Source organism: Apodemus sylvaticus, chromosome 17 (assembly GCF_947179515.1).
Source record: "Apodemus sylvaticus chromosome 17, mApoSyl1.1, whole genome shotgun sequence".
Taxonomy (NCBI): Eukaryota; Metazoa; Chordata; class Mammalia; order Rodentia; family Muridae; genus Apodemus; species Apodemus sylvaticus.
Genome location: NC_067488.1, coordinates 65,123,511 through 65,150,453, shown reverse-complemented (window position 1 = coordinate 65,150,453; position 26,943 = coordinate 65,123,511). Strand labels below are relative to the sequence as shown.

General features: G+C 39.2%; 1 protein-coding gene across 4 annotated transcripts in view; it reads left to right on the top strand.

Moving 5' to 3' along the window:
- Positions 1–565: 565 nt before the first annotated feature.
- Scaf11 (SR-related CTD associated factor 11) overlaps positions 566–26,943 on the top strand; it is a 51,809-nt gene continuing 25,431 nt past the window's right edge. For 2 of the 4 annotated variants that reach the window (XM_052161758.1, XM_052161756.1), the window contains exons 1-3: positions 566–664; positions 19,190–19,271; positions 20,983–21,140. In XM_052161758.1, coding sequence (XP_052017718.1) covers positions 19,211–19,271; positions 20,983–21,140 — 219 coding nt within the window. In that variant the 5' untranslated portion in view covers positions 566–664; positions 19,190–19,210. Of the gene's footprint in view, positions 665–10,455; positions 10,612–19,189; positions 19,272–20,982; positions 21,141–23,847; positions 23,983–26,943 lie in introns of those variants that run through there. The other 2 variants (XM_052161757.1, XM_052161759.1) reach the window with 2 other exon arrangements.

The following is a 26,943-nucleotide window of genomic DNA, read 5'->3' as shown; positions in this document are numbered from 1 at the left end:
CATCTTTATTGTCCCCACGGACCTTGCCTGGAAAGGCCACCAGGGAGAGCGGCGGGTACGCGGTGGGAGTGTGGTGGTGGTGGGGGTGGGTGGGGAAGAAAGGCATGAGCACGGCGCATGCGCGTAGCGCTCCGAGTGGCAGGAGGGAGGGGCAAGAAGACTGTTTCCCAGAAGCCCCGGCCACTCGCAGCCGCCGGAGCTCCCGCTCTCCGGTCAGGCGGCGCGCCCCGCCCACCACGTCCCTCTGCCCGTCGCAGCTTGCGGGCGCCCCCTGGAGGTCCGGTGGAGTAATGCGGCGCCCGCGAGCAGGCAGCGTGCGGCGGGTCCAGCCGCTCGCCCGCCCGCCCGCGTCGTCACCACAGTGCGCCGACCTGTGGCGGCGCGGCTGAGCCCCGCGGAGGGAGGGAGGGAGGGAGAAAGGGAGGGAGCCGCCAGACACGGCGGGGGAGGGGAGCGGCGGTGGCGCAAGCCGCGCGGAGCAGCGCTGCCCGGGTCTCCTGCTGCGTGGCTGCGTGCTCCCGACCCGGCCGTCTGAGCCCGCGGGCCGCGCGCGCTTCCGAGCGGCCGGAGGAGTCCATGGTGCAGAACTTAGCGGCGGACTGACGGAGACCGGGTCTCCTGCGCTGGCGCGGCCGCCGGAGCGACGCCTGGACCTCGGCCTGAGGTAAACACGGCCGGCCAGGGAGAGCGGACGGGCCGTCCGGGGAGCGGAGCGGCGCGGCGGGGAGCGCGGGCCGGGCGTCGGGAGAGCGGGCAAAGTTTGGGGCTCGCGCGCGGCTCGGGTGGCGCCTTTCGCTGCGAGCAAAGTTGGAGCCGCGGCGCGGGGCGGAGGTCCGGTTCCGGCGCGCGCGGGGCCTAGGAGCGGGGCGGCGCGGGCTGCGGGGCCTCGGCCGAGGCAGGAAGGGGCTCCAGGCCCGGCCCGCAGCTCCCCCACCCGCAGTGGAAACGTGTCGGCCGGGCTTCCGGGCGCTCCCAGCCAGGCTGCTGTACGCTGGAGTTCGCGTTCAGCTCCGAGCCTCCCGGCCCCGCTGGTGAAACCAAACTTCCCTAGGCTGTGACCTCTCCAGCGCCTGAATGAGGAAGAGCGGGCGGGCGCCTGGCCTCGGCCTTTCCCTCGGCGGCCGCCTCCCTACCCCCGCCTCATTTTTTTTTTTTTTTAAACCCCTTGCCTGGGCTGACCATGGTCTGACCGGCCAGGAGACCTAAACTCGGGCTGACCACTCGCCCCGCCTTAGACCCGGGGATTTTGTACCATTTAGAAGATTTACGAATACAACATGCTCGTCTTTGCACCGATGTCGAAGAATTATTTTAAAAGACACCTGGTTGCAATTGAGGGAAACATTCCCAGATTGAAATGGTGAACTACACTCCCCATGCGTTAATATGTACAGTATCGTATTACAGTAGTGCGGTTAATCGTCTTCATGTGTGATGTAGTAAACAATGCATAATGGAAGTTTTCCGTGCTGATTGTACTACGTAAAACTACCGTCTCACAGCGTTGGCCACGGCTTCTTTTTATTCATTTTGGGATACATTTTGGCTACCATTCTTATACTAGCAGCAAACTAACATGTTTAGGCAAAACTGACGAGAAAGTTTTTAGTTTGCCTTGACTAGTAGATGGTAGTGTTAATTTTTCCCCCAGTTTGGGCAGTTTTCTCTGAATTTTGGGAAAAGTATATCAATAAATGCGTTTTCTCGTTTTTTAAGGAAAAGAGAACTCATGTATGATTTATTAGCCGCAGCCCCAAAACAGTGAAGGCAATAGATTCTTAGCCCTTGTATTCAGCCGGTATTTTTAATCAAATTTTATTGTGTAATTCTGTTTCTCCACACCGTGCTTTCCCACCCTCACCCCCCTTTTCCCCTCTGCTTGGGCACACCGGCTTAACCATTCTACCAGTATTTAAAACCAGAAGGAAAAGGCTGGTAGTTTTTGTTGTTGTTGTTGTTGTTGTTGTTATTGTTTTTTTTTACCCAAGTAGACAAAAAAGAAAAGTTTAAAATATCTTTAGATATAAATTAATTTGTGTTTTGTTTATGCAGTCATTTTTTTCCTTTGTCATTTTTCAAGACAGGGTTTCTCTGTGTAGCCCTATCCATCCTGGAACCTCTCTGTAGATCAGGCTGGTCTCAAACTCAGAGATCTGCCTGCCTCTGCCTCTAGAATGTTGGGAGTAAAGGTGTGCACCACCATTGACCCACTGTCAGTTTTTCAAAGATTGCTTGTAAATAACTAAAAGAACATTCAGTTTTATTATAGTGGAATTTATCTTTCAAATTGAAGTACATTTTAAGGTTTTAGTTGGGTTAAACTTGAATGCTGTTGCCCTCCTGTAAATGTACTGAAAAGGCAGCCTTCTGTATGACAAAGGAGAAAAATACAAAAGACAGTGTGAATTAGGTAACTTAAGCATGATACAGGGAGCATTTTAAGAATTTTCTTCCTGGAATTCCTTCATGTAGTTATGGGCCTTCTATTAGGTATTCTCAATTTTTCCATCTTCCTAGAGCACCCATCAGTTTATGAGCCGTTTTTCATGAAAACCTACCTAATATGCTGTCATCTCTGACAGATAACCTTTAGTAATGAAGTATAAGTGGTAACTACCCATCAGCCTAACAGCCTAACAACTGTACATTTTAGGTACTTCAATGCAAGATAGTTTGTAAACCACCATTCTAAGAGGGCGATGTGCTTTGAAGTAATACAAGCACACACTTGTATTATAAATATAGTTATAAAATAATGTGCATGGTGTATCAAAGCATCTGCTCTTGTCTGTTAGTGATGTAAATGGTGTTTTGCCTTACCTTGCCTACTGAAAATCAGGTGAGTTTTATATATCACATAGCTCACGGTGGCCTTGAACTTCTGATACTCCTGCCTTTGTTTCAAGTGCTGGGGATTACAGTTATATTAGCTTTAAAACCCAGGTCTTTTGTTTTTTTAAAACTTTTACTTTGTTGTTTACTTATTTGTCTATGGAGGCCAGAAAAAGGTGTGTGATCTCCTGGAGCTAGAGTTACAGACAGTTGTGAACCACTAGATATGGGTATTAGGAACTGAATTCTGATTCTCTTGAAGATCAGCAAGCGTTCTTAACCGCTAAGCCATCTTTCTAGTATCCAAACCCAAATTCTTAAAATTCTCTTCCTTACCTTGCACTTTGTTTGCATCTGGGCAATGGTGACTGTGGTAAGTTGAGGAGCCTAGAGTTAAAAGAGCCAGTATCACTGCTGGTAGTTGGGGGCTTCTGTGGGCCTGAGACGGTTCATCAGGTAAAGGCCTCCTGAGTGTCCAATCCTTGGAAGTCATACAAAGATGAAAGTTGTTCTCTGGCCTTAGTGTGTGTGCCATGTTGTACACTCCTACCTAGCACATTAGTAATAAATTAATTGAAAGATATATTTTAAATTTTGTTCCTAAGAATTACCTTTGAATTTTGTCCTTTTTTAAAAATTAAAGTTATGACACAATAAAATTTCAATGTGAGAATTTTAAAACACCATCCTCTCTTGCTTGGAAAATAACTTCCTAAAAAGACAAAGAAGACAACACCATTTATCTTTGTTAACTCACAGTCTTTAACACTCTCCAGCCAGAATGAGCCTTTTGTATTAGATTATGTTACTTACCTTCTCAAACGGCTTTCTTTCACAGTCCCAGTAAATCCATAGTTCTCACTGTGGCCTTTACATAACTCTGAAGTTACTTAGGTTTCTTCTCTGACTCCATCTTCTTACCTTTTCTTCAACCGCCTTTCTCCAGTGCTGCTGAAGTGTTCTCTGACTGTCCATCTGAAGCAGCATCCCCGTCTCCCATGCTTCCCAGTTCATTTTATGTCAGTTTCCCCCACAGCATTTTATCCCTTTCTGACATACTGTTGTTAATCTAACAAGTTTATTATGTTTCTTCAGTCTAATGCAACTTCCATGAGAACAGATTTTGTCTTAGTTTTTCTTTCTTTATATTTCTTTATATTGCAAGTGCATGTGCACATAAAGCCCATGAATGGAGTTCAGAGGACAACTTGGGAAGGTATGTTCTCTTGTGGACCTTAGGGATCAGATTAAATCACCAGACTTTGTATCAAGTGCCACTACCTGCTGAGTCATCTCACTGGCTCAGGGTTTGCCATTTTGTCAATGTTTTACTCCTAAAAATTTGAACAATGCATAGCATTGTAGTAGTAAATGATAACTATTTCATGGATTCATATGCTTTCTGTTGTAACTACTAAAGCTGGTATTTTTAAAGTTTATTATAGATTTTAAAGTTTATTAAGCATCATATCTTAAAGTTGCCAAATTATTTCCATTCATGCATATAGCCCATGTTCACATAGAGTCCACATTTTTTTTCATGTGCGTACACATGTATCTGTCTCTTGAGTGTCTGTTCACATGTGTGCTTGGGTGCCTGTGGAGGCCAAAACTTCAGTTACAGGTGTTTGTGAGCCACTTGATGAACGGCAGGGGTCCAAACTCTGGTCCTCATTGAACAGCAAGTTTTTTTATTTTATTTTTTTTATTTTTTTTTAACTGCTGAGCTACCCATCTAGACCAGTAGTTCTTTTAAAAAGAAGAGTGACAGTTTATGGCCTTAAATCTATCATTTGTGGAAATATAGAAATCTTAGGGTATTTAATTAAAAGCAAAGTCTTTTTTTTTTTTTTTTAAGTTCCTTTAGAAGCTGTGTTGGATATAGTTTTGGTACTTTGATAGGATAGACAGAACTGGTATTATGGTGCTAAGTCTTGAAGGAGAGGCAATGCTAGTGTATTTGGGAAGATCTACGTGGAGGCTTTTAGCAGTAGTCAGGGGAGATGCAAAATATTGAAACAATAGATATGGGTGAAATTACTCTGGGAGGGAATATAACTAAGAAGAAAAATAGAGATGCCCTAGATTGGAAACACAGTGGCCTTAAAAAGTTTACTGGAAGAATGAACTCCCAGAGAATACTGTGAAGGTCAGAGGAGCTGGAGTTGAATGTGTTGTTACAGAAGCCACAGTGTCTCACGGGGAGTTTAGTAAGGTCGAATGTGATGAACATTGAGTAAGAATTATGCTTTTGTTAGAGATGTATAACAGTATGAAACACATTGGCTTATTGACCAAGTAGGACCTTAATTTTCTTTTCAAATTGGTGTTTGTGTAATTGCTTGACTAGTTCTAAAAGTCCTGAAATTTCACAGTTTAAAAAATGATTAACCCAGAGTATAGAAGACACCTAATGTTACTTAATAATTACTGCTAGCCAATCTGCTGTAGACACTTTACCTTTTACCTGCAGCAGCTTTGTAATATTAGATGTATTAATCTATTTTACAGAAATGACTTGAGCCTCTAGAGCGATTAAATAATTTAAGGGTTAGAGTTTCTGCTTTATATCTATATGTAGGGTCATCTTATGTTGGCTTATAGATAGGCATTATATCAGTTGTCCTTCCAATCTTTAGATCATTGCTGTCCAGTAGACATTTCTGTGGCTGTAAATACTGATATCTATTTCCATTGTTGATAACAAGAAGAAATCTGGCTGGTGTAATTGGGAAATTGGAGAGTGTTGGTTACCTGACTGAACCTAGGTGGTAGTAGAAAAGTCTTATAACAAATAAGGGGTCAGTGATTTAGTTCAGTAGTGGAAAATTGTTTAACAGGTACAAGGATTCTATCTTTAATCCTCCAACCCCCACCTCCAAGAGGGAAAATATTTACTCTAAAACTTGGTTTTTTGTTTTGTATTGTTTTTTGCTTTTGGCTTCCTAATGCTGCTACCCTTTAATATAGTTTCTCATGTTGTGGTGACCCCAAACCATAAAATTGTTTTTGTTGCTACTGTTATAAATCGTAATATAAATATTTTTTGGAGATCGAAGTTTGTTGTAAGGTCATGACCTACAGGTTGGGAATCACTGCTGTTTTAAACATACCACTTTGATTACACAGGACGTTTAGGTGTTCTGTTTTTTGTAGGATACTTAATGGCAAACTTTAGAAGAGTTGTAAGTCTAAGCATTTTTATTAAAACCCTGAGCTAGTTGATTAAATTGCAGATGCAGTATTAATCATCTTAAATGAACACATTTCTGTTTTGTTGTTATTCTTTCAACACAAGGTCTCACTGTGTAGCTCTGGCTATCCTGGAACTCACTAGACCAAGCTCAAACTCATAGAAAATCCATCTGCCTCTGTCTTCCAAGTGCTGGGATTAATGGCACCCAGTTCTGTTATATAATTATAATGTAAGTATCAAGGTCAAATAATTAATCTTGACATATTAACACTAAGCTCGGACCTCATTGTTTTGCCCATTTCCTTAGTAATTTTGTAACAAGCATTCTGGTTTACATTTCATTCTAATTAATGTCTCTTTAGACTGTTAACCTAGAAAAATTTTAAAGTCTTAGTAGCTAATAGATATTTTGTAGTAAAGTATTCTGAGATTAAAGGCCCATTTGTTAATGAGGTTGATGCTTGTTTATCTTTACTTGTTCAAATTTGGTCAGTGAAAGAGTCCTTTAGTGCAGTTCTGTTAGCCTTTCTTTTCAGTTGCTTTGAGTATGTTGAGAACTTACTTTTTGGGGGTGGGTTGGGATGTGTGGGTGTTGAATGTGAGATAGAATAGTTGGGGATCTTGCATACTAGGAACTAGTTCCACAAGTCTTTTTTTTCTCCCAACAGTGAGGTTAGACTTTTATTGTCTTTTATTTAAAAAGTTCTTTGTTGTATATGTTCTGAACTTTCAACTGTGAGCAAACAAAACCCAAGGACTTAACCATATGGAAAGGGTGTTGTGTTTGTGTTTAATACCAGGGGAAAGAATCCTCAGAAACCTTCCAAACAGTTCTTGATTAATGCAATTCTCTGACTCAGTACACACATCTAAGAGTCAAACTCAGGTTGCTTGTAAGGCAAGTACTTTGATGTTAAGACATCTTAGCGTTCATTGCAACTGTTTTCAACCTGTGGATCATGACTTCTTTGAGAGCAGGGTGTCACATATCGAGTATCCTGCACATCACATATTTACATTATGATTTATAACAGTAGCAAAATAATAGTTATGACGCAGCAATGAAGTAATTTTATGGTTGGGAGTCACTACAACATGAACTGTATCAAAGGGCCTAGCAGTGGTTGAGAACCACTACATTCATTAATGCAGACTTTTAAAGACTAGTTCATGTTGGTACTACTTTTATTGACTGTTAGGTATATAACAGATTATATATAGGTATAACAGGTATATATCAAAGCATGATTCTTACATTATTAAGTCAAGCTTAGTATTAATCAGGCTCTTACTGTCATTCAGAAACTAGTACTCGTTATTCTCTCTCTCTTTCTCTCTCTCTCTCTCTCTCTCTCTCTCTCTCTCTCTCTCTCTTTTCTGGCCTAGACCTACTGCTTTCTTAAGCAAATTTGACCGAATTAGCCCTGAAAATGTTTTTAAACAGTTCTTTTCTTTACTGTGATTAGTATTCTCAGTTTCTTAGATACTCCTTTCCTTATCAAACATGTGGCACTTTGTATGTGCATTTTTGTCCATTTTATGTATTGTATTTCTCTATGTATAGGGAAGGGTACAGGATCTTAATTTACATTGTTCTTATATTCTTATGTTAGGCTCCACACTCTAACACAGTAGTTGTTCAACAGTATAAAATAAATGAAAATATTAAGACAACATGTTTTTTTGAAAATTCCCAGAGCAATGAATCTTTCAAATTGTATATGATATTCTATTGTAAATATAGTTGCAGCACTATTGTATGCCTGATAACCTGTAAGAAAACATTTCATAACTCTACTGTTCTAATGGAGAATTATTAATAATAATGTTACTAATTTCAAGAAAAATTGTAAGCTATCATTCACTTGAAAGCCTTATTGTGAAAGAACTTTTTAGGTAGGATGACTTCAGTGCAGTGCTATATTTCTGTAGGATCAGTTAATTAGACAATAACATAATATGAATGAGACATATGAAACAGTAATTGTCTTTATTGCTTCAAAACTGCTAGGAGAAATGACTGAGCTCTTAAGAGCACTGGCTACTTTTTTTCAGAGGACCTGGGTTTAATTCCCAGCACCCACATGTGCTCAGACTTACACAAAGCAAAACAGTCATACATATTTAAAAAGTCTTAAAACTGCCGCAGAAGTAGTAAGGTTGAAATTACTGGGGAAGCCAATATAAATAAGCTTTGAAGTAAGTTTAAAATACATTTCTTGACTATTTGTGTGGCATGTTTACCATATTTTATAAAAAGAGACCTATACTTTTTTTTTTTTTTTACTTTTCCCAACATTTTATTTTTAAATGTCTCAGATATGTAGAAGGGAATAGAAGAATCAGAGCCAGTGAGATGGCTCAGTAGGCAGAGGCGATGGCCACCACACCTGAGGACCAGAGACTTCTACATGTTGTTCTTTGCTCTCCACACATATGCCAAGACATGCATGTGTGTTTGTGCTCATACATGATAGGTAATTAAGGGAAGTTTTTAAGTAAGAGGACTGTACAGAGGTGGTACTTATCACCCGCACTCCACTGCTGACTGTTTCCTACACTGTCTCTGCCTCATTTCACCATCTTTTTCTGTACATCTGCTTCCCAGTAGAGTGTCCCTTGCACAGTGGGGTTCCATGAGCCTCAGGCACAGAAGGAAACATGACTCATTGAGATCCTCGGAAGACTGCCTGGAAAGCAGGGCACCCACCTGTACGAGCATGCCCAGCTCCAGCTTCAACCCAAAGATGTTGAAGTGAAGGTGCACTGGGATCCTGGACAAAGTGTCCAGAACCATGTCACACTCCCCCTGCACGCAGCAGCTGCCAGCCTGCCAGCATTGCTTGTGAGAGGAAGAGGGGCTTCACGTCCATTTACGTCTTTAGATACTTCAGGTTTCTCCAGTTCTTGTTTTCACTCCTCCTTGATGGACTCAGGCTCTGGCCCCTAAACAGCAGAGAGCCGGGAAGTCTCTGCAGCTCCTGGGGCCACAGGGGACTGAGGAGCTCGGCTTGCCTTAGCGCCTCCCCAGCCACCCACTTTTCACTTCTTCTCAGCTTTGCCAGTCATCCTGAAGGCAAAACCTCACAATGTTGACCCTCTCCTTCCTAGACCAATGGTTGGGTCACACCAACCAAGAAGCTGCCCTGCGTGGCCCTCCCAGTGCCCGTGCCTACATGCATGCATTGCCATGACTGAGACCTATACATTTTTCTTAAAGATGTATGTATGTATGTATGTATGTATGTATGTATGTATGTATATGACTACACCATTGCTCTCTTCAGACACACCAAAAGAGGGCATCAGATCCCATCACAGATGGTTGTGAGCCATCATGTGGTTGCTGGGAATTGAACTCAGGACCTCTGGAAGAGCAATCGTTGTTCTTAACTGCTGAGCTGTCTCTCCAGCCCTACCTATACTTTTATGTTGGTACATAAAATGGCTTCTTAGGGAGTTAGGAATACAAGTCAGCTTTTTCTCTGCCTCTGTCCCCCACCTCCGTGTGTGTGTGTGTGTGTGTGTGTGTGTGTGTGTGTGTGTGTGTGTGAGAGAGAGAGAGAGAGAGAGAGTGTGTGAGAGTGAGAGAGAGAGAGAGAGAGAGAGTATATGAGTGTGTAATTTGCATATATATGCCATAGCATATAATAGAGATCAGAGGACAATCTCAGATTTAGTCTGCACCTTTTCCTGTGTTTGAGACAGATAGGGGATTGGGGATATGAGAGTAGAAGGAGAAGGAACACAGTGATGACATCTTCTGGAGATGTCAGTAGGAAAGAACACCAGGGAAACTGATCAGCTAATGTACATTTTGAGAGGGAATAGTTTCTCTTTTAGGGTGATAAAATTTTAAACTTGAAGTGGGAACTTAAGGGTTCTTTGGAAAGTATTGGATGGTGTTTTGCTGGGGTAGACAAGTGAAGTGTTTTTCTGAAACGAACACAGGAGGAAGAATGCTCTTCTAAAGCACCAAAAGGACACATGATGCTAATGACACACATGTATTGGTCCACCTTATATTGCATAGTTGAGCTCTGTTTGTCAGGACTTCATAGAGAGGAACTCAGTGAAAAGCTTCTGGTGGTGTGCTGGGGCTTCTTGCAGTTTCTGTGGACTCATGCTGATTGGCAGTGTGATGTCAGCTGAGACAGACTCACACGTGCTGAAGCAAGACCCATGGAGGACACATGTTTGGAGGGTGTAAATAGGACTCGATGGACGGACAGTAGCAGAGGCTGAGCTTGACTTATAGTATGGGGCTCGCATCTTTGCTAATCTTTGCTGAGAGAGGCACAGCCCAGAACTTTTCCTGGCATTCCTCCAGGTCCCTCCTGCTGAATCGTGCCAAGGCCAAGGCCTGGCTGTCTCTGCTAGGTAGTGCCATGGCTTCTGATTCGTATTTGCTATCCTGACACTTATAGAACTGGACTGCTGGTGTATCTGTGAAGTGTTTGCAAATGGATTGAGCTGCTGCTGCTGACCTGTTGATTTCCAGACAACACAGATGGAAATTGCTCCAAAGAACCCTTTCTAAACAAGTCCACTTCCTCTGTATCCTATCTTTTCCACTCCCTCTGGTAGGTGGTGGGCTACAAGGGAGGGTAAAGCATTTAAGAATCATCATTAAAATATGTTTGAAAAAGTTAAAGTTACTTGTAATAGAGTAACTGTAATGTTCCTTTTTATTTTATATATTTATTGTTGGCCTCCAAAATAATCTTTTATTTTTTAAGGTTGCACACAAAATATTACATTTTATCATGGCATGTGTGGTGTGTGTGTCTGTCTTGTACTTTGTTCTCAACGATTCCTCTTCCTAACCACTCTGCATTTCTCTTCCCTTTATCTGGCGCCTTTTCTTCTAGTTAGGTGTCCTTCTGTTTTCCTGCTTCCTTGAGATCTCCTTTTTCTTGATTCCTTTTCTAGTCTGATTACTTGTGAATACATCTATGTAGATACATGCACACTTAAATTTATATTCCATGTGTGGGAGAAAACATGCTATTTGTCTTAAGACTAATTTGTACCATTTAACATCATAATTTTCAGTTGTATATATTTTTCTTCAGATGTCATTTTATTTTATTAGTGACTGGCTACATAAAACCCCACTGTGTATCTGTACTGTACTTTTCCAGTTCTCTTGTTGATGGGCTTCTGTTGCTGTTCTTTTCTTCACTAATGTGAGCAGTGTAGCTCTCTCTGCACATGGAACTCTGATATACTGACTAAGGAGTCTTCGGAATGTACTTGAGAGTGTGTGTGTGTGTGTGTGTGTGAGTGTGTGAGTGTCTGTCTGTGTGTCTGTCTCCTGTGTGTGTAGGAGGTTCTAATTTTTGTTTAAAGATGTATTTATTATATGTAAGTACACTGTAGCTGTCTTCAGACACCAGAAGAGGGCGTCAGATATGTTTATGGATGGTTGTGAGCCACCATGTGGGTGCTGGGATTTGAACTCATGATCATTAGAAGATCAGTTGATACTCTTACTGGCTAAGCATCTATCTCTCCGGCCCTGGAGGTTCTATTTTTGATGACCCTCCATACAGTGTTTCATAATAGCTGCACATGTTTATATTCCTAACAATCAATAAGGGAACTGCTTTTTCTGAAACCTGGACAGTGTTGTTATTTATTTCCTAAATGACGTTTTTTTTAATTGCCAAGGATAGCAGACACTTTCTCAAGCATCTGTTGGTCTGTTGGGGTTTTTTGAGAACTGTCTTATTTATTATTTCATTGTCCCATTAAGTAATGGGTAATTTGGCTGGAGAGATGGCTCAGTGGTTAAGAGCACCTGTTGCTCTTCCAGAGGTCCTGAGTTCAATTCCCAGGACTCACATGGTGGCTCACAACCATCTGTAATGGGATCTGATGCTCTCTTCCGGTGTGTGTGAAGACAACGGTGTATTCATATAATAAATAAATTAAAAAAGAAAAAGAAAAAGATTTTAGCTGGGCGGTGGTGGCACACTCCTTTAATCCCAGCACTTGGGAGGCAGAGGCAGAGGCAGAGGCAGGCAGATTTCTGAGTTCGAGGCTAGCCTGGTCTACAGAGTGAGTTCCAGGACAGCCAGGCTACACAGAGAAACCCTGTTTCAAAGAAAAAAAAAATAATGGGTGATTTGGATGTTTTGGTGTTTAAAGTTTGCAGTACTTTATATATCCTGGATATAATCTTCTATGTAGTTGGCAAAGATTTTTTTCCCCCTCTGTTCTGGAGGCTTTCTTTTTATTTCAGTGATTGTCTCCTTTGCTGTGCAGACACTTCTTTCATGTGATCCTGTTTACCACATTTGTTTCTAGTGCTGTTGGAGGCATTTTCAGAGCAGTCCTTGCCCATTTGCTTAGGTTTTCCTGTAGCCTAGCAGTTCTCAACCTGTTGGTTGGGAGTCAGATGGCCCTTTCACAGGGGTTGAATATCAGATCTTTTGCATATTAGATACAAAGTAGCATCAAAAATAATTTTATTGGTGGGTGTCACTGCAAGATAAGGAAACTATATTAAAGGGTTGTAGCATTAGGAAGGTTGAGACCCACTTGTATTAAGGTCCATTTTGATTCTTTGATCTATTTTGAGATGATTTTTTTTTATAGAGTAAAAGATAGATCTAGTTTCTTTTACATGTGGAGGTCTAGTTTTTTGTTTCATTGGTTGAAAGTTTAACATAGCAAAGCCCTATCTTAAAAAATAAAAAAGGAAAGGAACTTCTGATTTGTGGGATGTGAATTTCAGAACTTTAAGGGACTATTTGTTTAGGGCTTGCTTTGATACAACTTTAAGGAACTTGAATTAGTATATGGGCTGTTATTTTAGCATAGATTTGTAGAATGTTGTCTGAATAATCCTATTATTTAGAATATTTTGTTCTAGGAGTGAATTCATTCAGCTTTTACTTTTCTCTCCTGTTCCTTTTGCTAGTAATATATTTTATTGACATTATCTTATAATGTCAAATATTTCATCACTTTTTACTGAAGGCTGTTGGAGTCATAATGAATATGGTAGTGTCTGACTAGTTAGAGATATTATTTGAGGGCCTGTTTGTAATCTGTAATATATTTTTTTAAAGACTTATTTATATGTGAGTACACTGTAGCTGTCTTCAGACACTTCAGAAGAGGATGTCAGATCCCATTACGGATGGTTGTGAGCTACCATGTGGTTGGTGGGATTTGAACTCAGGACCTTTGGAAGAGTAGTCAGTGCTCTTAACCGCTGAACCATATCTCCAGCCCTGTAATCTGTAATATTGATGTGAGATTACATTTAGTAGACAATCTCAATATCTTGTGATGTCTAAAAACTTTATGATCTGTGTTGGACTTTTCAAAAAATAAACTATTGGTGTATTTTTTTTTTCCAATACAAGATTACCCAAGTTGGTCTTGAAGTTGCTATGTAACTGAGGGCAACCTGGAGCTTAGATCTCTCTGCCTTCTCCTCACAGGTGCTAAGATATGAGGCATGCAGCACTGTGTACAGTATGTAGTTCTGGGAGGAGAACCCAGGGCTACATGCACGCGAGGCAGCATTCTACTAACAAAGCTGTGTCCCTAGTTGAGTATATAAGTCATTCATTGTGTTAATTTATAAATGACAGCCAGGGCTAGAGGAGTGGAGAGGATTAATGGATGCTAAGACCTTATTAGACTTGCAACACACCTTCCAAATCAGAACAGAAGACAACCTCCCATTACTATCCTTCCCCCATAGCTTTTGTTGGCCTTGGATTGGTGGCTCTCTCATTTCAGCCTGGCAGTGCTGGGATAATTTAGACATATTCCACCCAACTTGGTACTTTATTTTTTAATTAAAATTTTTTTCTATGTTAAAGATATTGCAAACTAAACTTTTCTTCTCTACTTTACTGCCTCTTCATTCTCTCCACATACTAGGCAAGTACTAGAGTAGACCGCATAATTTCATCCTAGCCCAGTCAGTAACTGGGATCTTACCGATATTGGTTCAGTTTGTTCTGTTGTATTTTTTTTTTTTTTTTTTGAATTTGGTTTTTTTTTTTTTTTTTTTTTTTTTTTTAAGAGACAGGATTTCTCTATGTAGCCCTGGCTGTCCTGGAACTCACTCTGTAGACCAGGCTGGCCTTGAACTCAGAAATCTGCCTGCCTCTGCCTCCCAGAGTGCTGGGATTACAGGCGTGCGCCATCACCGCCCAGCATTCTGTTGTATTTTGAGGGAATGAACATACTTGTGGTATGCTGGAATTTGGTGGAAAAGAGCTTTTGATTCAGTTACTGTATTTTGAGAATATCTTTGTCCTAAAAGGGTTTGAAAGTCAACAAAACAAAACTAAGGGACTGGGACAAGAGACAGAATTAGCTATTATCATCATCATCACTGTATTAATTTAATGTACTTATGTAAAATGATGGTTTAATACATTAAGGTACCTTAATGTGTAAGGAGTTATTATTCTGGGTTGTTGGATGATTATTAGTCCATTTTCTGTTACTATAATAAAATACCTGAGCTAGGTACTTAATTAACAAAGAAATTTATTAAGTTCACAGCTAGTTTGCAGTACCTTTGACATAGACATTTTTTAATAGTAAAAAAAAGCCAAGTTTGGTGGAATATATCAATAATATCCCAGTTCGGAGAGGCTGTTCAAAGACATGGTACTAACAACCGATTTGCCTTGTTAGTTACTTAATTTCATGTAAAATGGAGATGGCTTCTTGACTGGACTCTAATAAGATCAGTGAGGTAATTTATGACTTGTTAAAAAGTAGTAGCTAAAAGTAATAGGAAAATCTTATCCAGAAATTCAGATCATAGGAACTTATTATATGTACATTTTAAACAAGAGTATGCTGAATAGGAAAATTTAGTATCTGTACATGCATGACTAGTACTAATGTATTAAGTGGGCTTTTTGTTTATGTAGTGTGAAATATAATTGTATCTGGGTTAGAATAATTATATTTCCTAGGAGTAAAATTGTCAAATGCTTATTTAAGGATTGTGAAATACTGATTTAAGGACACATTTATTTAATCAGCAATAAAATACATTTATTTCGAGATAACTAGTAAGAGTTTAAGGAATTCACCATAGCCTACAAAGAAGTCTTATTTACAGTGTACAATAAGATGAGTATTTCTAAAGTTTATTCATTCTAGCAGTGTGTATTAATATGTACGGGATTGTTGCAAAGGTGATCATGTATCAAGAGAACTTTTAAAAAAAAACTTTATTTAAAAAGAGTTGCAAGCAAAAAGATATTATAACAGTATAACAAAAGTTATATTTTATCATGCTTAGGGTAATCACACAAGGCTCACACTCTAAATGCCTAAATAAATCCAAAGTCTATCTCCCCAAGGCTGCTCACCTGTGCTGTGTATCTTAATTGAAGATTGGGTTCAGGTCCAGTCTCTAACAGAAGTTTCTTATTTGCGGGTCAGGATCCTGGGTCAGACTGTCCAGCTACAGTCTCTCAAGATCTAGGTGGAATCTCTCCAGATGTGCAGAGCAGGGCAGTGCTCTTGTTCTGTGCTTATATACTGTGCAGTGGGCATCACGGAGGTCTAGGATGTGTCTGGTTATTTTGAGTGAGTGATGTCACTGAGTTCTGATTATCAGGTGCAGCCTTGGGTGTAGTGGGCATCCTGACTAAGATGCTTTTTACATTTCTAAAAGATATTTTTATTATGGTCATTACAGAGAGAGACTAGTTCTGGATTTAAAATTCAAAGATTTAAAAATTTTGTTTAAAAAGAATAAAGTGCAATTCAGAAACAACATGTTGAACATTTCCTTTTTCCCCCTTATTGTAGATTCTGATTCTTTGTAATTGTTTTATTTGTTTTTATTACTAATAAAACTAATTTGTTTTAACTAGTTAATAAAATTAATTTTATTTGGTTTTACTAGTTCTAATCTTGAACTCTTGGATTTAGTTATAGTTTAAGCTTGTGTGTCCCCTTCAGGCTTATGTTGACTCTTTTGGTTCCTAGTGTAGTGGGGTGGACACTTGGGGTGATTAGGCCGTGTGTTCTCTGCCCCCTTGGATGGGATTAGTCACTTACTTTTAAAGGGCAGTAGGGGCCTGACTAGCTGGGCCACTTTTACCCATCTGTCCATTAGGCTTGTGAGACCACTATGATAAAGCACTGTCTTAGAAAGCAGAAACTAGTCCTTTACTAAATACAAACTTGCCAGTACAGTATTGTGAGGAATAGGTTTCAGTTATTTATGGAGAACACACTGTCAGGTATTTTGCAGCACAAATGGAATAAGACAGATTTGTTTATTTTCTGTGCCCTTTTCCCATTCTTTTTAAGATTGGTGGAGTGGGAAGAATTACCATTTAGTTGTTCATTGTCCTGTTTTGGTTAGGAGAGAAGGATTTAATGACAGCAGCAACAACAAAAATCACCAAATCTACTCCTATAGTTGTAACTTTAATTTTTTTCAAAACTTATTTTAATGATGGTTTTTAAATGCTTTAGCCTCCCTTATAGCCTATCACCCACTAGAGGTAGTAGAAAAGAAAGGATGGATGGGAAGTGTTTAGAAATGTTTAGAAATGTTCTTTAGGGCAACTCCCATCTGTGTTGTCTGGAAATCAGCAGTTCAGTTCACACGTTAGCAGTGGCAGCTCAGCCCACTCTCCAACACTTCATGGATACACTGTCAGTCCAGTGTGGTAGAGTCGGGAGAGCAAGCATGACTCAACAGCAGTGATGCAACCTAGCAGAGACAACCAGGCCTCAGCCTGCAGAGTCAGCAGGAGGGACCTGGAGGAAGGCCAGGAGAAGCTGTGCCTCTCTCAGCAAAGATGTGAGACCAATGAGAGTTGCGCAGCGAAGTTGTACCCTGAAGCCAAGCACTCTCTACATCACTCTGTGGAGTCCTATTTATACTCTACAAACATCACATGTCCTCCATGTGAGAGACTTAGCAAAACTCCACTGAGTTTGTCTCAGCTGATAGCACTCTGCCAACTGGTTCAAGTCTATCAACAGAAGTTTTTTGGTGCATTTCTCTCTATGGAGTCCTGACAAATGGAGCTCAACTACATAAAGGAAGGTGGACTAATACATGCATGTCCTTGGCAAAGGACGTGCCCTTTCACGTGTCCTTTCATGTGCTTGCTTTAGCAGAATATCCTCTCCTGTGTCTGCTTCAGTGAAATGTTCCTTCATGAGCCTGCCTTAGCCTTTTACCTGTGTCTGCTTCAGGAAAACACTCCTTCATGTGTTTGCCCCAGCAAAACACCATCCAACACAACTAACTTTCCAAAGAACCCTTAAAGTTTCCACTTCATATACTGCTGTCCAAAATTCCTTTTTCTCTTAGGTCTTTTGCTTGCCAGATGTGAGGGTATACTGCTCTTGATTTCTGATTTGTGGGCCTACAGATTTTGTGTGTGTGTGTTGGTTGGTTAGGAAATAAGTTTATAACATCTCAGTGTTCTTTTTTGTTTGTTTCTAATAGACATAATGCTTAATCTGCTAAATGTAAATTCTTTTCTATACATATAATATTTCTCTTCAGGTAACATCATAAGCATTATGGAATTACTGATTTAAAAAATATAACTTAAGGTCTTTAGATTTGACTTTGAAATTTAGGTGATGGTAACAGAAAAATGAAATTATGGTATTTTCAAGAAAAATGGATGGAGCTGGAAATCATGTTAACTGGGAAAATCCAGGTTCAGGCAAGTGTCACATGTTCTCACTCATCTGGCGAAGATATGAAACCAGAAGGAGACTGTTAGGGAGATAATAGGGATTAGTGGGAAGATCCAGGGCAGAAAGGAGGAGGATGAATATGATCATAATCATGGTGTAAAATAGGCATATAGGAAAATACCACATCAAAACTCAGTATAATATATGCTAAGAAAAAGAGAACCTCAGTGCATTTGTACTAAGAGAAACAGTTGGGAAAAAAAAAGGATATAAGCTATGATTCTAACCAGATAATGTTCTAGCAAAGGCAGAACTATGGAGACAGCTAAAACGATGAATAGTTGTCAGGGATTTGGAGTAGGAAGGCAGGAATAGACAGAACACAGATGAGTTGTAGGGCCCTGAAGCTCTTTAGACACAGCAGCTGTAAGTGGTTACTAGAAGTCTTAGTTTGTCAAAGTACTTAGAGTGTACAGCACCCAGAGAGTACTCTATAGGAACTATGGACTTTGAGTGATAATACTCTATGTTCATTGATTGGAACAAATACACTGTCTGGTGTGGCATGTTAATAACAGGGGAGGCTGCATGTGGTTAGAGATGCCACGTGGGGATTTTCTGTGAAACTATGTTATATCTCTCCATATTTTGTTGTTTCTTGAATATTGTAAGTTCTACATATAACCTCAGTTTACTAGATAATTCCATTTTAAATTGTTATCTTTTCCATAGTCTTAGGTCTGTGTTGTGGAATTTATCATTTAACTTGCTAATTAATAGTTATATAAAACTTATTACATTAGTTATATAGCTTGTTTTTGTTAAAAAATTACCTGAGAAGAAGCAATTGAAGGAAGGGTTTATTTTGTCTTAGAATTCAAGGGGATAAGTGTGGCCGTGGTGGTGGAAGGTTGAGTGGCAGGAGCAGGAGGCCAGCTGCTCACATTGATTCCACAGTCAGGAGGCAGGGTCAGTGCATCCTCTCTCTTTAGACCATGCTGCTGCCCACATTTATCTAGGGTGATCTTCCCACTTTAAGCTAATCTAGATAATCCTTGTCAGACATATATAGAGAGATTTGTTTCCAAGGTGATTCTGGGTCTTGTCAATTAGGCAACTCTTCTGTTTTTTGATGTGTAAGTGCTATGAAAGGGATTATTGAGTAGGTGAGATGGCTTAATCAAATAAAGGCATTTGCAGCATACCTAGCAACCTGAATTCAATGTCCAGAACCCATCTAAAAGGTAGAAGGGGAACCAATACCCTACACAATTGTCCTCTGCCAGCCGCACGTGAACTCTGTCGTGCAGCCCTCCACAGCATGGTAATAATAGGTAAATAAATAATTTTAGTAAGAGTACTGAGTTGTCCACAAACTGATTGGTTTGGCTCATTCTTTATGTGTAAAGTAGCTTCTTATGGTTCAAAACTTTTAAAATTCATATGATTGGGAGATGGCAAACAAACATTCTCTTATGATTTATCCTATAGGAAACTCCTTCGCAAGGAGAGATGAAGAAGAAATCTGTATATAATCAGAATGTGGGTGATCAGGAGTGTGAAGATATGGAAGGTAATTGCTTATAAAGCCTATATTGAAAGTCAAATAGTGCCACCAGACTTTAAAAATTAAGGTTTCTAAATGTTTCTGTCATTTTTTTATATTCTGAAATAAATGACATAAGAATTATACACTTTTCCTTCTCATGTTTTCATTGAACATTTTTACTTGAATTGCTGATTTTTTTGTTTTTTGTTTTTTTTGTAATTAGAATTTCTGGTGTGTGTGTGTGTGTGTGTGTGTGTGTGTGTGTGTAGTCACGTGTATATGTGCATATGTGTATGTGGAGGCCAGAGGACAAGCTTGGGTGTTTGGAGTGTTGTTCCTCAGGCGCCATTCAGTTCACCTTTTTTCTTTTTTTTGGATTTTGGATTTAGGTTTTTTTGAGACAGGATTTCTCTGTATAGCCCTGGCTGTCCTAGAACTCACTCTGTAGATCAGGCTGGCCTTCTACTCAGAAATCCGCCTGCCTCTGCCTCTGCCTCCCAGAGTGCTGGGATTACAGGTGTGCACCACCACCATCCGGCTTCACCATTCGCCTTTTTTTTTTTTTTTGACACAAGGTTTCTTACTGGCCTGGGAATTTCTAAGTCGGCTAGCCAGCAAGCCTCAGAAGTTGGCCTGTCTGTCTGCTCAGCACTGGAACCACAGTGCATGAGTTACTCGGCCAGCTTTTAAAATGTGTTTTCTGGGAATTGACAAGCACATTATTGACTGAGCATCTTCGCTTTTAAAATTTGCTTATTTTATGTTTATGGGTATTTTACCTGCATTGTATGTCTGTGTACCTTGTGTGTATCTAATATTAGTTTGTATTTGTTAAGTTTAATCTGAAATCCTAAATGTCCAATTCAGGTATTCTTTATAGAATTTGTATTTTCTTCATGCTAAACTCATACTGGAACCATGTGAGCTCTGTTTGAGTGTTTTGGCTTAATACTGATCTCTTAGATTAATGTATCCCCCTAGCTGGGAAGGCTCCAGGTTTTATTGCATTACACAGTTTTTATTGCGTGCTTATGCACTTTTATGTAAGTTGATTACTGTTAAGAGTTTAAATGGAGCTGGGCAATGGTGGCGCACGCCTTTGATCCCAGCACTTGGGAGGCAGAGGTAGGCGGATTTCTGAGTTCGAGGCCAGCCTGGTCTACAAAGTGAGTTCCGGGACAGCCAGGACTACACAGAGAAACCCTGTCTCGGGGGAAAAAAAAGAGTTTAAATGGAAATAGACACATAAATCACCCACACAGCATACACACACACATACAGCACACACACACAGCATACACAGACACATACAGCACACACATACAGCACGCACAGACACACACAACACAGACACATACAGCACACACAGACACACACAGCACGCACAGACACACATATAGCGCGCATACATACAGCACACACAGACACACATACAGCACACACACACAACACAGACACAGCACACACTGACACACACAGCACACACAGACACACAATACCATCCACACACACATGGCATACATAGACACACACACATACAGCACAGAGACACAGAGTACACACACACACAAATGCTGGTGCTGTTGAATTTAAAGAGTGTGTTTGTCATTTGACATCCAAGATCTAGTTGCAAAGAAGCAGGACTGGCCCTTTGAGGATGTAGGTAGCCTATTGCTTAAGCATAAATCATTTGTTTTATGGCCTTTGAAAACACCACTGTCTTTTTTTTTTGCAGGTGAAGAAAACAGAAATAATGCTGATACCTTCGGCTTACTGTACAGTGAATCGGACAGATGTCCAATATGTCTTAGTTGCCTATTAGGAAAGGAAGTTGGTTTTCCAGAAAGTTGTAATCATGTCTTCTGTATGGCCTGTATTCTTAAATGGGCAGAGGTAAGTCTGAGGATGAGCATTAACCATAGGTAGTAAATTACTGCATGTAATTTCCTATCATGATTTTATTTCACTTATTGCCACTACCTTTTATACATTATTTCATACTAAGTTCTTTCCTTTTTGCTTTAGTCAAATTTCCCTTTGTTTAAATTCTGTCTGCATATTTTCTTCCAATTTTTTTTTTTACTCAGTCTTTTCATTCTTTTATAATTTTAATTTATACTTTGAAGAAAACCTTAGAAGAAGAGCAGGCCAAACAGCTTTCTATCCTTACAGGATATTACCTGCTTGCTACTAATAACATCCTGTCCGCTTTTATATCAATGTTTTTTAGAGAATTTTCACATAGGTTATTTGATTTCTTTCTGTCAGCCTCTGGAATAATCAGAATAGATGTCACAGTGTTTTTTCACTTTAAAGTTTAGGGATATTTAGTAAACTAATTTCAGAGTCTGAGTTAGAGATTTTACTTAAGATTCTTCATAAAAATAATTAAGATATTTTGGGCTTTGACTGTATTATAGAGAATCAATTTGGGCCAAATAAATTGAAATATATATTAATCTTAAGCCCTGTTATTATAAATTATAAAATCAAACATGTACTGTTTTTTATATTATGTTTTCTGATTTAGTATTTTGCCAGTGTATAAAAATTAGTAAAAGTCCGGGCGGTGGTGGCGCACGCCTGTGATCCCAGCACTCTGGGAGGCAGAGGCGGGCGGATTTCAAAGTTATTATTATTTTTTTTTTTACTTATATTATGTTTCTTAATATTGTTGAAGGAACTGACTTTGTATATAGTGAATGCTGCTTTCTGGTTAACTTTTTTAAGAGATTTGTTACACTAGTTGAATTAATAAGAGTATAAGAAGAAACTTGATTTAGATTCAAAACCTAACTAGTCTATAACAAAAAGAGACTTAAGGATAGGTGAAAATGTATTTTTGAGAAAAATTCTATTAGTTTGGGCAGAATACTATTGGTAAATATCCAAATGTTACTGTAGTAATAATTAATGCCTTTTTGCTATCATCCAACTGTAGATGTAGTGCATCTGTGATATATATGTATTTTTTTTTGTTACTTTATAGGAAATACTTGGGGTTTTTTGTGTGTGTGTGTGTGTGAGAGTGTGTGTGTGTATGTGTGTGTGTGTATGGGACTATGTGTTTACAAAGACCAGTAGAGGATGTCTGAGCCCTTAGAGTTGGAATTACAGGTAGTTTATGAGCTGTCAACATGGGTGCTGGGAACCAAACTTGAATTCTCTCCAAGAGAGCAAGCAGTACATGTCTAATCTCTCAGCCATCTCTCCAGCCAGCCCCTGATGTTCTGTTGAAAATAAATAAATTATTGAAGGAAAATTGTTTTGGTTTTCAAAAGCAAATTCTGTGTACTGTTGCACTGCTGTCTTAAGTTGTGATTACAGGGTAGTGTGGAGTTGTGTAATTGCTTAACGAAGTAATTAACCTGGAAAGGGGAAAAGAGAGAACATTCTGAACTATTTCATTGTCCTTAGTGGAGATAGCAGCCACCAGTAAGCCATTAAGTCATCAGTTCTCAACCTATGGATTATGAATGACAGGGTTTAGGGTGTCTTAGTCAGGGTTTCTATTTCTGCACAAAACATCATGACCAAGAAGCAAGTTGGGGAGGAAAGGGTTTATTGAGCTTACACTTCCACGTTGCAGTTTATCACTAAAGGAAGTCAGGACTGGAACTCAAGCAGGTCAGGAAGCAGGAGCTGATGCAGAGGCCATGGAGGGATGTTTCTTACTGGCTTGCTTCCCCTGGGTTGCACAGGCTCTTATAGAACCCTAAAATACCAGCCCAGAGATGGCACTACCCACAAGGGGCCCTCCCCTCTTGATCACTAATTGAGAAAATGCCCCATAGCTGGATCTCATGGAGGCACTTCCCCAACTGAAGCTCCTTTCTCTGTGATAACTCCAGCCTGTGTCAAGTTGACACACAAAACCAGCCAGTACACAGGGGTTATCAAAGACCATCTGAAAACATATTTACATTATGATTTGTAAGAGGAGCAAATTTTGAGTTATAGAGTAGCAATGAAAATAATTCTCATGCCACCACAAGATGAGAAATGAACCATATTAAAGGGTTGCAATATTAGAAAGATCGACAACCTTTGCATTAAGTTGATCATTAACAACGGGACACTCAGATTGTTCATTATAAATCATGAATATATGCATGCTTGCAGACTTACTTAGGTCTCTCAATTTCATTCAGTCTTATTGTGATAACAATTAGATGGGTTTAAAGTATATAAATGCTTTGGAAAAGAGAATCAGATTTCAATGTCTTTTTTTTTTTTATTGTCATCATTAAAGGGCTTTGTTCCTATTCTTTTCAGCCTCCTGTTTAAAGAGGTATGCAGTTTGTTTCAGAGTCAGTACTAGAAATAATGTGTTTATGTAGAAACTCTTTGCAAGTTATAGTCAACACTTTTTCACTTAATCTACTATTTTAATGTTTATTTGATGTACAAAGTAAGGGCTCTGGACTCTAGTAGTAATTTGTTTTCAGATATCTCAAGAGTAGCCTAAAGTTAAAATAAATTTTAAGACTATAATTTAAATTAATATAAGTTTCTAGGAGAAGTGTAGGGGTCAAAGTGAAGCTGTGCTTGGAAACCTGTATGATAAGAAAAAGCATTTTTTTTTTTTTTTGTCTTTCAGAGATTTAGTTCTGCTGCAATTTGTATTTGAGGTTCACTAAGGTGTGATTAAGAAAGGATGCCAAGCGCACCCTCCCCTTTCCACCCTATTTTAGTCATTGAAGAAATTTTATCACAAGAAACTGGTATTTCGAAGGTTTGAATGCATTTTAGTCTGGTGATTTTATATTACACACACTCCTGAAAATGTTCATGCCTCCAAAGTACATATTCCTCAACTAAAAATTAGTTTGAATTTCTCCATGCTCTAAGGTCTTGTTTTTGTGGTTATTTAAACAAATAAGCAAAATTGAAGTGTTAAAGTAAATGACCATTTGGTCTCTAGCTATGTCATAGAATCCACTTTACTTAGGAAAAAGATTTCAGCTAAATATTTCCTGTGCTGATGTTGATGGCTCCAGAATCTGATGGCCACCATAGGGGCACTAGAACACCTGGGTTTCTTAATGGTGGCCAGTTCCAAGGTTCATAGGTGGCAAGCCTCTTAGTTTAAAGTATAGCCAGAATGTAGAGTTCTGAAAAGGCAGTATGGTGCTGTACACCTGCAATCTCAGTATTTGTGAAGCTGAAACAGGAGGATTTTAGAGGGTAGGCCGCTTGGGCCATATAGCAAGTACCAGGCTAGCTAGGTCTGTATACTATGATTCTGTCTGAAGTAAGAGAAATAGGGAATGGAAGAAAGAGAAATGGATATTTAACAAAAATGTAATAGGCAGGAATGCTCTGTTGACACTTTTATTAAACCATTACTATTGGAGCTAAGAATCTTGAAATTGAGAGAAGGCCTTTGTACTTCTAAATATACCGGAGGCAGTGTGCTAATGTTTACCAATGCTACATAGGGGATTTCTTTATCTCCCACACTGCATTTCTGAGCTGGAAATAGGGCTCAGCAATTATGAATATCGGCCATTGTTGCAGAGGACCTGGTTCAATTTCTAGCATCCACACCGCGGTTCACAATAGTCTGTGATTCTAGTTCCATGGGATCTAACATAAATATCTGGGGCTCCTACACTGACATGGTGCACAGACATACTCTCATGTCCATGTATGTGAAGGCTAGCAAAGTCTGATGTATCGGTAGGAATAGTGACAATTGGTCATATTTATGATCTTCTACAGACAAAATATTCCACCTATATGTACTGAATATGAGAATAGTTTTTTTACCTTGGCACAGTCTCCAGAAGATAAAGTTTGGTGTTTAGAGAGTTATGGTTTGAGAACTTAGAAGCATTCCATGATTAAAGGATTTAATAGTTCTTATTATATTTATATTTATTATATTTATATATCATATTTTTGGTGCTGAGGATTAAACTAAGACCTCCAGTGTTGAATATGCTAAGCACATGCTCTAAGATGTGCTGCATTACAAGAACATGCAGGATTTATGGTGTATATAACTAGTATAGTTTTGATAACTACTGTGGTTCTTCCCTTTATTTTTTAAAGGTTTATTTATTATGTATAGTATTCTGCCTGCATATATATATATATATATATGCATATATATATGTACCTTCATGCCAGAAGAGGCTCCAGATCTCATTAGAGATGTTTGTGAGCCACCATGTGGTTGCTGGATCTCTGGAAGAGCAGTCAGTGTGCTCAACCTCTGAGCCATCTCTCTAGCCCCAGTTCTTCTTAAGTATTTTAAGCATTTAAAAAATGTAATTAGTTTCCCTACATAAAGAAGTGATTGAAATTCCTCTATACCTATGGAATTCCAGTTGTGAATATTTAAAATGATTTATGCAGGCAATTTCCTGAATTTTCTGTTTGTATACTAGGAAAAAAGCCTTAATCATGTCAGATGACATTAAGAGAAAGTGTTAAGTCTACCCTAGTGTTACAGTATATCTTGGGAAATCATTCCCTTTGGGTGGGTATACTGAGTGTATTCTTAGTGTTAATTCTATCACTGACAGCTGTTAATTCTATGCACATGGTTTTGAAAGCTACCGTAGAGAACCATCTGTGCACTATTTGGAAGGAATGTTTACATGTGACACAACTTGTAGCTTGGCTCCAGGTGAACCCCTTGGAGATCCATGGCTAGCAATGTTGGAACTGTCACTGAGGAAGGGTTCTGTCAACAGTTTTAAAATAAGCACTGACCCCTAGTGGTTTGCATCCTTAAATCACCTTTGATTTTGAACTGTAATTTTGTACGTAATATGCTTTATTTCTTAGTGGCAGAGAAAGGTGGTGTAGAAATATGCTTTATTTCTTAGTGGCAGAGAAAGGTGGTGTAGATTCCCGTGACTAGGAAGACTTACTGTAAGCATAGGTGTTGAGAACACATCCTTTAACCCTTGCTTCTCTCTCTCTAGGAGGGGCTATCTGTAGGCAGCCTTTGATTGAGGATAGAGCAGCATCAGGAAGCAAGAAATGTTAGAAACCAAGAATCCTGAATTCTCAAATAAGGAAGGTTTCCTGTTCTTACATTTAAATATGAGTTTGTCTGAACTGGGAATTTACAACGCTTCAGAATACTAGGGTATGTTTTACTGAAATCATTAGGAAAGTTCTTTTTCTATCAAATTTTCCTCCTTATATAACAGTAGTACAGAGCATTTGCTGTAAGATATGTGCTCTGTTGTTTATATATTATATGTTAAACAGTGAGCAAGTTTTATTAACTTTGTAGTTGTATCATAAAGTTGAATGGTGTTCTTAGATACTTTGATTATAGAACTAATTAGATATTTTTAAAATTACTTAAAGCCACATTAAACAGGCTAATAATGAGATTTTTGTTGTATAAGTAATCAAAATGAAAATTAAAATTTTTATATATAAAAAAGTTTGTTAGTCTTTAAAGTTAAACTCATTTAAAATATATTTTCTCTACATTAGCTTTAAATGCTCTTAAAACTTTGCAGCTTAAAAATTCAGGCAGTATTTCTAGCCAAACAAACTTTACTTTGAAAACGCTATTTTGAAGACCATCTTGGGATTGTCTCACTATCTGCTAAATGTACGAATGACAATCCCCTGTAAATCTTAAAAATAGCCAATCTAAGCCATTTCAAAACAAAAACAAAGCAAAAAAAAATCCCATTTGTAAAATTTTTCTGTTAATGCAATT